This window comes from Synchiropus splendidus, chromosome 16 (assembly GCF_027744825.2).
Source record: "Synchiropus splendidus isolate RoL2022-P1 chromosome 16, RoL_Sspl_1.0, whole genome shotgun sequence".
NCBI classification, from domain to species: domain Eukaryota; kingdom Metazoa; phylum Chordata; class Actinopteri; order Syngnathiformes; family Callionymidae; genus Synchiropus; species Synchiropus splendidus.
In genome coordinates, this window is record NC_071349.1 from 6421949 (window position 1) to 6434094 (window position 12146).

Sequence of the window (12146 nt, forward strand, 5' to 3'; positions counted from 1 at the left end):
AGGTCCATAACCAAATGACATAATCTAATTATAATAACAATATCTAATTTTATGTATTTTAAAAATATTTTCAATATAAATGTAAACCCTGTCTTGAAGACTTGTCCGAAAAAAAATAAATCTTTGAAGTGTGCCTTTATGAAAATTTCATCAATAATTACTTTAAGATTTTCTACTAATGTCGTACTATGAGTTCCAAACCTGAGCTGATGGAACTTTAATAAAGTTTACTGTATTAGTTAGAAGTGAATAAAATATAAATTTAGCTTCAATTCAATTTTAGTCATTAAAAATAATAAACCTCTCAGGGGCCGGATAAAGACAGGATGGGGGCCTGCATGCGGTCCCGGGCCGTGTTTTGTCTAGCTCACTGCTTGTCTAGCAGGCTACCCAAAATATGACAGGGCGTATTGATGCCCCTTTTTTGTAACGTCTAAACGTGTGCTGATAAAATGAAACGTAGATTTCTTTGGGTTAAACATTTGCTGAGTGTCTGGTGGCTGCGCAAGATGTGCATTTTATTTTACGGACCTGTAAAATGAAACTATAAGGAGGCAAGCGCTTCAGAGTTTAGTGGCCTGGAGCTTTAAAAGACCAGACCTGCATCCAAATGGTCGGCAGCTGAAAAACCCACTGACGAATGTTAAAATACTGTTCAGAATTCTCCTCAGCCTTAGACTCTCCAAACAGAAGCAGCTTCACAGTGTATGTGACGAATGATGAAGTGGTTGACTCCATCTCCACAATCTTTATCCACCACAGGGACCCGACTGGCACTCCAGCAGTGACTTCCTCAACCGGTGAGTCCCCTCTCTGACTCTCACTTAGGCTTCAGTTCAAAGGTCAGGTAAGAGCGATGAGGGTGGGTCTCATCTTTGGTCAGGGAGGGACTCGGAATCTGGTTAAAAGGGGTCAGTGGGTGGGCTGCTTTTATGGCAGTAGACAGAAGCAAAACATTAACATGCTCAATGGGACTGAAGCATAGCGTGGTAAACACAAGGAGGTGGAGCTTTTGGAGAAATTGAATCTCCTTGAATGGAACTTGAAGCCTCCTAGCTTCAAGTAGTGTGATGAAACACTTGCAGTTTTGGAAGCGGGCTGTAGCCTGGTGCTACTCATGTTTGGTCTGGCGGATGACCGTCAACCTACCAACCACCGTCTTGTTGCATTAAAATGCCAGCATTTCTAGACTCTTGATCTTGTTGTTCTCTCTAGATGTGTGTGAGGCTGGCAGTCTACCTTGAAGTGGCAGCCTGTCCAGGGCGCCCCCTGCCTGTCGTCACCCCATTAGCTAACAGGAAGCTAATGAACGTCATACTTTTCATTCTAATCCTTAGAACATCTCCCGTCATTGCGCACTATTTCTTCACCTCTTCCGCCTATATAAGTGCCATCTTGTCCACGGACACCGTCATGGATGACTCAACGGCCCACGCTAGTTCCCAGTTCCTCCTTCAGCTGGTGTTCTATTCTCAGTGGCGTCCACAAACGCGTCACATCGCAAAACTGACACGCGCAGACATGGACACGGTGGTGACCTCAGCTGCTGACTCATCGTCCGCGGGTGCCATTCAGGGAAATTGAATAATGTCACGTTTTATTAAGAATCATGGCAAACTGTTTTTATGCGCGTCAAAGCGTGTGATTTTTGTGTCGGCTGCTCAGCTCATCAATGAGGTTTTCTGCGTGGGAGGAAGCAGGCGGGAAATCGATGTCCGGATAGATGATATGATGTTTAACAGATGAAGAGACTCTGACTCTTTTTTTTTCTTTCAGGTATAATCAGCCCCATATACGATCCTGGTCCTTCTCTCAAGCAGTAAGTACTCACAAAGCAGTACTTTTTATTCAGAGCATACGATCTTTGAGGGATGTCCAACCCCTAAAAATGTGATCCAGGAACTGGATGTTCTGAACCTCTTGCTCATGAGGCCGAAAACAAGGGGAACTCAGAAGTGCCGACACAAACTTGAAATAACAGTGTCGGTTGGTTGGTCTTTGGGACGTCCTTGTGTACTCATTCTGAAGGGATGATAAGGGCTGTTGGTGTCGTGGGAGCACAACTTGAGGCTGATGGTTCACTTTCCCAAACGGAAATTATGGTTAGTTATGTTGTAATCTTAGAGCAGCGCTAACCAGCAGAATTATTGAAACACGTCCTACAATGTCTTTGTCAATGTCTTTCAATTTCTTCAATTTGAAGTCATGTTTTAGTAGTGGTGGGACTTTAACTAGTTAATTACTATTACTTCATTTAAAAAATACATTAAAATATTATAATCGCATTTAAACGTTTTATTCCTTTCCTGGTCCACTGATCACACTGATGCACAAGACACGTGGCAGCTAGGATGATAACAACAACAACAAACATGGAGGAATCCCTGAACAAAAGCAAACAAAAGCATCTGTTTGCTTTTGTTCAGGGATGTTTTGGCCAGGGTTTCCACTACTCTGAATGTATTTGAAATTCTTATGAAATTGAAATTCTTATGCAAATATTTTCAAGACATTAAAAGAGCTTTTGTTTAAATAAGGTGATATAAAAACTAGAATATAGCCACCATCATGATTTATTGTGCTATGACCATACCATACCATTCCAAATTTATTTATAAAACACTTAAAAAGCAATACAAGATCGTCACTAAGTGTATTGTACAACTGTAAAATCGGGATAAAACGGACATTATAAACAATAAATACATAAAATTAAAACAGGGGAGATACACAAAAAATTACTATACAAATCAGTCGTGCGGTTGAGAGTAAAAGTTCGTTTTAAGCAGTGTCTAACATGGGTAGGGAGAGCATTCCATGGCCGGGGTCCACAGACTGAGAAAGACTTCTGCTTAGTTTTAGGTACCTCCAGGAGCAGCTGGTCAGCTGACCTCAAGGACCGTGGAGGAACATAGGGGGTTAAAAGCTCTGCTAGGTACTGAGGGGCAAGACCATTTAGAGCTTTAAAAACAAACACAAGAACTTTAAAATCAATTCTAAAAGCCACAGGCAGCCAGTATGGACCAGCTGCAGACGGGACAGGGACGCCTGGCTAACTCCTATAAGGAGACAGTTGCAGTAGTCCAGTTGGCATGTGATACTGCCAACATGCTATTGTCAAACTCATGCAAAATAAACAATATTTTGTTGTTTAAATGTATGTATGGCTCCATTTCCGGAGGTCCTTCTTTGACTCTGGCCTCTTCAGTCCTAACTTTTTGCTGAATGGTTGGTTAACACAGAGAAACAAAAGGGTGGTTTGTTATTTCTCTCCTAAACAGGGCAGAAAGACTGGAGTACAGTCGGAGGGCTCACACTTGTCGAGTGTACCTGCCAAGTCCATCAGAGGAATGACTCAACTAATTCAGTATTGTGACTGGAGGTTTTTGTCTCCTGCTAAATTAAGCGTGAGGACACCGGCCGAGGCGTCACCCGCGAGTAAAATCTGATATCATTCCCCTTCCCCCCTTACAGAGAGTCTCCCACTAAATAATAGCCGCCCTGTTTTCCTCCCTTCTCATGCACACTTTTCACAGTGCATGGGTCGGGGGGGCATTAGATAAGTGCCGTGGCAATTCTCAGCATGGATCGTGATGGGGGAGATGGAGCCTGACAATGGTGTGACCAATTTACATTCCTGCGAATCCTCCAGACCCCTGACATGAGCCGCCGGTGGGATCGCCGGGCTTCCACCAAAACACAACGTGTCCCTTTTAATCACCCAAAAGCACTGAGCTGCCTCATTATTAGGATGAAAGGAGTGCGAGCGACGCTTAAATATTTCATCCGCTCACGATACAGGGCTTCCAAAAGAGGGGAGGGCAAAGGTAACGGAATGAAGTTACTTGATCTGGATGAGAAAAAGTGGGGCGACAAATGGGAGGAGCAACAAAGAGGAAGCAGCAGTGTGAGAATGTAAGAGATAAAAAGGGTGTTGAAGGTGGTGGGGGGGGCTCTTCAAGGCTACTTAAAACCACTCTCCCAGTTATGTAGTGAATGGAGCCTTTGTGACGTGCTTGTCTGCTTCACTGTGAATGGAATAGAGACTGTAATAACTGAAGCCAACCAGTTGTCTGCCGCTTTAATACAAAGTGCTGTGCTGGTTTTGTATCCGCAGTGTTGTAGCTGTAAACACAGCTCCCACAGAGTCAGTGAAGGGTGATGAAAGTGAGGCCAAGACTCTCCTGTAACATGACACGCGTTACTCCTTTTCTGCAGACAACCTTGACTTTAGCTGGAGGAAAATGAGGTTTTCTTGTGTAATGGTTACTTTTCATGTTGCAGCCTGGCATGGCAGAGGAAAAACAACAGAATGACTCAGATATTTTTATTTGATCAAAGCCAATTCTTCTTCTGATTGAATGCGTGGTGGATATTGAGTCGATTATTGTGTCTCGCAGAACACAGCAGACAACTGTAACTGTGAAGACTAAGGCTGAAAAGCAGTGGAGAAAAAGTCGATGTTGAGCAGCATCAAGTGGTGATTTGGGAAAACTGCATTCTTAGTAACAAACAGCATTATATTTTGAGGCTTTTTTGTCATTTTCACTATTAAATAATCGCTGCTAGTGATTCATAATGTGTGTGCAATACACCATCTGGAACTTGATTGAGATCACAGATTTTCATATTTCAGTTATATTGTTTACAGCACTTTATTCAGCTATTAGAGCCACTATTGAAAGACCAGTGTAAAACATTCTGAAGATGGTTTGTAAGTGTAACTGCAGACATATCATCTCTCGAAACAAGTCTTCAAATAAGTACACAACTGATTTTGTATACATCGAAGTATTGACAAAAAGAAATAGATAAATATACGCACACGCACATGTTATGTTTTTATGTGTTGTGGGGACATTTTATTGACTTTCATGCTTTCTCCAGCCTCTCACCCTAAACCTAACTGTCCAAAACTAATGTCCAACCTTAACCAAACTTTCAAGTCAATTAGAATGACCTAGTTATTTTGAAGTTTTAATCCTAAAATTGAGGCTTAACCTCTTGGGGTCCTGCAAAGGGTCCCCACAAAGAGCCCCAAATAGCAAAAGGTCCCCTCAAGGAGGTGTGTTGCCGCGAATTGGTCCCCACAAGCATGCACACACAGCTGACTGTAACACTAACACACAAGGCAGAAAGTAACACATAGCAAGAAGGACCTAACACAGACACAGGTTAACACACAGCTACACACAACCACTGTATGAAAAATAGGGGAAAGTGGCAATAAGTGGCAGATATTATAAGAAACTGTACTTTACTCTGATCCCTTTCAATTTCTGTGAAATGTAAGTAAGAAGAAATATGGACTAGATTGTAGGCAGTGTGACAATAATGAAACCATCTTATAAAATAGTCATGCAACCTTTCATGTGAGTTATTTATAATGTCTTAGAGGGTATTCAAATAAACATTCACTCATAATTATTATTGTTGTTGTCCCGGTTTACGTTAATGGTCAATAAACATTTTTGAGGTTGTGATATTAAAGATGATATATATATATTTAAGAAAAAAAAACATTTCGCCTTTTTCACTTTTGGCGACACCCAGCGACCAAATCTCATGGCTAGTTTCGGGTTTTAACGAGTCCCCTCTCCTGGGTTTGGGTGTGGCCTGTCTCCCGCCGGGGGTCACGCACGCGTCACGCTCCCAGAAGACAAGAGTCGGATGAAACGCTCTACCTCTGGTGAAGTTGTGGCGTCGTAGCTCGCTATGTGCGACACAGTTCTGGTCAGATGAGAACGAAGCAACCGAGCAAACATGACTACGTTGAGTTTGTGGTGGCAGGTAAAGCACTTTGTCAGTTTAAAGTGAGATCACGGTTAAAACAAAGGTGCGTGAGGGTTAGCTGTTTTGTTTAGCCACCTGCTTGTTTCCACCTGCAGACGTTTATTCGTGGTTCAAGGTGAAACCTAGAATATAAGACACACAAGTTCACTGTTAATATGCGTAAAAACACAAATACTGTTGCATTATACTTCACCTAGTCTGTAAATAAAGTACAATAAAGAAAGTACATGTCAATCATCTTCTTGAGTTTTAGTGGAGAAACATGTATAATGAAATTCTCCCACCAACACAGATGACAGCAGGAAGTCTACATTTAGATGTCAAGACCGTGTGGGTTTGTGGTGATCACCAATTGACGCACAAGTCAGGTAAACAAGAGTGCTGCATCAAGACGACCGGGGTGAAGTTGGGGGTGAATTCAGTTAAGTTAGAAGGTTGAAATTTGCCCTGAACTTTTTCTTCATCTTACCAAACCACTGTTACATGCTTTGACATGATTTAGCTTTTAAATAACTTCAATTGTGCAACACTTGCGCCTGTAATGGCCATGTGATGCAGTGTTGCCATTTACAAAATAAGGAACTCCAGTGTTTTTGGAGGAAGTTGCTCGACCGGGATTTCTCAATGCCAGATGAAGTTAAATGAGAAGGTTTTGTTGAGAAGGACACCCTATATTAGAGCGACTCAAACGCCTCCTCGCCGCCCAGATCTGCTCATGCATTCGTTCTTTGTTATGGATCACTTCAGTCTTCGCTTTCAATAGACACTTTTGTCGAAATAAACTGCCCACATCGTCACTTCCTCTTTCTAAACGGATGCTAAAAAGATTCCAGCCTGGTTCTGCGTCGCTAGTGTCTGTTAATCTGACGGTCTTTCTCTGCTGCCCGACAGGCTGCCTTCCCCATATCTGTGTCTGCGTCCATGGCAGCTGATGACTACAACCCTGTGAGTTTTTCTTTCACTTTTACTCACTAATATCTAGTTAGGGTTCCTAATTTTACTGAAGGAAGACGCTACAAGAGAGGAAGGAAGAAACAGTTTCACTTAATACCTGCTTTTAGTCTGTCGAAAGTCAGCACAAGACAGAAAGAAGTCATGTCGCTGTAAAGGTTGTTGACCTGTGAAACAGTGCTTTTTAAATATTAACTGATCGGTGACTTGTTATGTTTTTGTTTTCTGATGTGCTGAGATCCACTTTTGTGGTTTGCTCTCTTTCTCCACTACAGCAGGCTTTCAGAGGAAAAATGAATCAAATTTTTCTTTTATTGTTATGATATAATTATTATCTCCAAACAGTAGTCAGCATCCAATCTGTCGGCATGATATTAAATTAAAATGAAATAATCTGGCAATGTTCATAATGTAATCTAATCTAACAGAGCAAGACTCGATAAAGCGATAAAGAGTTCATGAACAGTGATCTGAATTTCAAATATCAGTTTAAACATGTTTATTAGCATGAAAGATTTATAGAGCTGTCTTGTGGATATTATTGTTGATAATGACCACAATAATAATAATCACAATAACAATTAGAAACGTAACTAAATATGTAGTATACTATAGAATATATGGGAATGAAATGGGGATAAAAGACATACTATAACATTATGGGATTAGGAATTTATTCTTTAAAAGAGGCATTCATTCACCGGTCAGGTCACTTCAAATGATATATTGATAGGTTGCTGCGCCTTTTGCCATTTTTTAAATTCTTCTAATGTGACCTCTGTTAAGCATCAGGTTCTTGTCACAGGAACATGTGACACATTTCTTATTTTTACCTCTCTGAATCGAGTATGCAACCTCTTGCGTAGGAGAAAGGAGAAATACAAACACAGCAACCGAGGAGCCTTCAAAGTGTGAGATGTGTGTGTGTAAACTGACTGTGAGAGGCAGGAGAGAAAATGCATGTGACATTTGCTCTCAGAAACAGGATGTTCCAGACAGCTGCTGCTGCTTCTTCTTCGTCTTCTCACTCTGCTGCTCGGACCTCGGCTATATCCGTCTATCATTTCTCTGACCTGTCTTTCTTCTCTCGGCTTTTAGGTTTCACTTCGGCATAAATCCAAAAAGAAGAGCCGTGGAGGTGAGTCCCTGCGTTCTGCCTTCCTAGGAACAGATGTTTGAAAATATTTCTATAACCATCGATCTCATTTGTGAGAATGACTTTTCTAAAATTGTTTCGTCCATTTTTTTTGTTTTCATTTTTTGCTTAAAACTGTGCCGTGACTCATTATTACTATGCTCACCATTGATTTTGAGGCTTCCTCTAACTTGTAGTCTAATTTTCTGTTTGCAGGAAATGGTACAATGAGCAGAAGGCGGATCTCTGTCAAAGAGCTAGGTCACCCAGACCACCAGGGCTGGCTCTACCGAAAGAAGGAGAGCAAAGCCTTTCTGGGGATGAAGTGGAAGAAGTACTGGTTTGTCTTGAAGAGGACGTCTCTGTACTGGTACACCAACCAGCTGGTGAGTTTAAAACAGCCTCTCAAATTTGGTTCAGTTGCATTTCATTTAAGCGGGAATAAAGAGTGCAGCCTCTTTGTCGGTTGCATAAGATGTTGCATGAAAAAGTCCATCTTTGTTGTGAAATTCAAACCTCAAAATAGAAGTTTGATCTTATCAGGGTCACCTCTCGCCTATTTAAATAAATGAAAGAGCATATACATAAGTATGTAAAAGTGGCACCGGTCCTCCAGATTGTGGTCTAAATATTGGGTGCTATATATGAAATAAGAGTAAAGATTATGGGACAAGAAGGTTATTTACTATAAGGCACTACTGTTATATAGAAGCATAATAGCGCAGGAGGAAGAGGGAAAATAGATATGATACGTACTGACTTGATACAGTTCATTATCACATTTGTTTGGGTGTCTTTTTCAGTATTTTTAAGTCATTTATTCTTTTATTTGCCCCTTTTTCACCAAATCTGCGTTAAATGAGATAATAAATCTATTTTTCATGGTGTTCTTTCACTTATTATTCACACCTCGTGTGACGTTAGATTCTGCTCCTTCAGATCGAGGCAGGGTATATTAATCCACTGTAGCCAGGAGAGCGTGAACGCGACTGTTCCGGTGATGCAGCTCTAGGAAGTGGTTTGTCAAATCTCTACCTGACATTAACACTTTGTGTTGCTGCAGGCGGAGAAAGCAGAAGGCTACATCGACCTCACCAACTTCATGATCGACCGAGCCATCGAGTGCAAGAAGAAGCAGTAAGCAGGACATCCTTATTTGGAAATCACAGCTTCTCCAAGGGCCAATGACTGTGCGCTACGGGACATAGTGAAACACTTCCAGCTTTTCTCCTGCAGCAACAAATTTGAGAGCGCCCATTACATTCTAGTGGGTTACGTAACCAAGGTCCGCTTCTAAATAGGAAACGGCTCTGTTATGGCTCCTCCTCATTCTGCTGTCTTTGTGGTGCACATGGTGACACTGCAGCATCACTACTTGATGGTCACTTATAATCTGAAGCCCACCAGTTAATGAAACAAAGGAATCTAAATGTAGATTCGTGCTGATAGTGTTTCCAGTCAAGCTGGCACTTCAGTTTATATGAAAAAGTACAGTAACAACATGCAGTCTGTGAATGTATTGTGTAAGCTTTCGCTTTTGTTGTCCAGTGCTTTCAAAGCCTGCCACCCACAAGTCATGATGTTCTACTTTGCTGCCGAAAACCACGAGGAAATGAACTTGTAAGTCGCAAAAGGCCACTTCCTCTGTCTCAGCTCTGCATTGTCATAGGGTGAGTGTTTTCATTTCTCACCCAGATGGTTGAATAAACTTGGACTTGCCTCGATTAAGTACGAGCCGGTGGAACGGAGCACTGTAGCAGGTGAGCCACTGCAGTCAACTGCTGGCCTATGGATCTTTATTGAGCCCTTCTGTTGTTTTCTTCAGAGTGTTACAGTGAGGCAAGTGACCATGAGGAGTCTGAAAGCACAGAGATCCCCCCTCCGCCATACTCTGAACAAACTCTCAGGGACTCAGTGGATGCATCAGGTCCACTAGGGAGCACAAATCAGGTCCGCTTCCCTTAAAATATCAACTAAAATTGCGTCACAGTTATGTCAAAGCTAAACATGCCTTGGGTCCTGCAGGGAACTCTTCCACCGCCGTACTCGGCCGCAGTTGCCAGGGAAGCCAACGGCTCCCTGTCATCCCCCATGAGCACGATGACGTCACAGAGCTCCGCCTCCTCCCTCACCAAGAACCGCCAGTCCTGGTTGGACCTCGTGTCACAGGCCACGCCTCCTGCTGGGGAGATGGTGTGCTCAGTCCAGGTTCACTCGCCTCAGCCTACACCTGAGGAAGAGGACGAGGACGACGTCTCTCTGCAGTCGGGGAGTTCGGGGACGACCAACTTGGAGGCTTCTGCTCCGGAGGAGGAGGGACGGAGGAGTGTTGTAGGAGCTGGAGATGAAGGTGAGACTCCAAAAATGACTGACGTAGAGGTATTTATGATAGAAGATCAGCCAGTAGCAAAGTATTTCTGGTGAGTTTGGCTACTTCTTCAGTCAAGGATTTTCAAAATGTTGCAATTTTTTTTTTCAATCTGTCAAAGACCTTTCACTTTGCTAAAAAGTCTGCAGATGACTCTCTGTAGTGTGTCCTGCTAATCTCAACACTGACAACCACACAAATAAAGTTGCTTCCTACCATGGATCGAGGAGCTTGTCCTCCAAAGTTATTTCAAATGCGTGTATGTACGTTGTCAGTCAATTGAAATGGCAAATAATATGTATACCAGTTCAGTGTAGCATCATCGACGGTCGGAGATACACACTTGTGGCGCCTTGTGTTCACGGCAGGTCTTCAGATGAACAACACCGATGAGATGGAGAAGCTCTACATCGACCTGAAACAGGCCAGCCTCTCCCCCATTGGCGATCGGAAGCCTTCCACCAAGCGGGAATTCAGAGCCTCGTTTGTGAGACGCTGTAAAGACCAGACTGTGAATGACAAACTGCACCTGATCAGGACACTCAACAGCACATTGAAGGTAACGTTTTTCGACTGTATCAATACCAAAAATTGAATACTTTATAGTAGTTTAGATTGTGGATTTTCATTTGTATGTGTCTAAGGTAATTCATGTCTTGAATTATACTGGTGAAGTTTCTCATAAAGTTGTTTCTACGCCAGTCTAAAGAGGCCGACCTGCAGGCGATCGAGCAGGTGCTGTCAGACCAAGCTCTTACCTCGACCAAGTTCAGAGAGTGGAAGGAAGCCAACGCACCGCTCGTGCAGGAGATCCACGAAAGAGGCTGCCAGCAGGGGGCGCCAGATGCCACACCAGACGCTGCGCCAGCCACTGCCGCGTCACTTGTGGAAACGAGTTTATAGAGAAAAAAAAACAACACTCCAGACTGGACTCGAACACTGTCGCTTTTTTTTACTGTGTGTTTTAGATGTTCCAATGTGAAATATGAGTATTACTTCTTATTTTATAACTAAACGTGTTCTGCCTTTTACTGCTGTGAATAGTTTTTATACTTGCAAAGTGTATTTGTGACTCTTAATATTTTATGCTACTTTCATGAAACTGCTGTTAGTGAATATTAGTGTTCACGCCAATTTCAAACATCTGCCATTGTGACTCAGTATGTTAAAATCCCTTTATCAGTGAGGAATAAAGTTGAGCTTTTAGTTGTATACTGTTATCCACACAGTAGTCTCCAACTTGATCACCACATTTCTTAGAAAGATAAGTTGGTAGACAGTAATCCAATTATCTTAAATGAGGGGGTAGTGATGATGACTCTCAGGAAAAGGACACTGATTCTAATATAATAAGATAATAAGATCCATCACACTATAATGTCAAAGGGTCTGAGATTTGAACCGGCAACATTTGGAGCCCCAAGCCATGCTCTGCTGTTGTTTTCAATTAGAATACTCCACATGTCAGTGTTAATATTTGTACAGGGAAATGTGAAGTCAATGTTTTCTGTTACTGTCTTTTGTACAGTATGTGTACTTGTGAGGAAGTAAAAGTGTTGTAATGTGCCTGAGCGATTGCATTGTGTGCTTGACGTCTGGTTCAGCGGTTACAACTACAGTTAGAAGTACAATGTGAAAGGTAAAAAAAAAGATGACTGTCTTCATTTGAAGAAAATTAAAACTGATTTATAGATAAAACATTAAGGACACCTTCAAGCCAGGTGGTAGCACCACCCGACAGACATATAAAATGTGACTTTCCTTTGACCTCTTCCCATGCATTCGAAACAAAATCAGTGGAATTACCACCAAGCAGATGTAAGAAAACAATATGATAAACATGAACTCATGATTTGCCGAATCCCATGCAGTTTTCTCTCTGGTCGCCTGGGGGCGCAG

General features: G+C 42.2%; 1 protein-coding gene across 1 annotated transcript in view; it reads left to right on the plus strand.

The window, feature by feature from the left end:
• The window catches only part of LOC128747228 (connector enhancer of kinase suppressor of ras 3-like), a 47397-nt gene extending 35549 nt beyond the window's left edge, over positions 1–11848 (plus strand). The window contains exons 14-25 of the mRNA XM_053844952.1: positions 763–800; positions 1777–1819; positions 6685–6738; positions 7843–7882; positions 8096–8265; positions 8943–9016; positions 9428–9499; positions 9575–9639; positions 9705–9829; positions 9905–10229; positions 10616–10806; positions 10950–11848. Of these exons, the coding sequence (XP_053700927.1) occupies positions 763–800; positions 1777–1819; positions 6685–6738; positions 7843–7882; positions 8096–8265; positions 8943–9016; positions 9428–9499; positions 9575–9639; positions 9705–9829; positions 9905–10229; positions 10616–10806; positions 10950–11150 (1398 nt within the window). The 3' untranslated portion in view covers positions 11151–11848. The remainder of the gene's footprint in view (positions 1–762; positions 801–1776; positions 1820–6684; positions 6739–7842; positions 7883–8095; positions 8266–8942; positions 9017–9427; positions 9500–9574; positions 9640–9704; positions 9830–9904; positions 10230–10615; positions 10807–10949) is intronic.
• Positions 11849–12146: the final 298 nt, after the last annotated feature.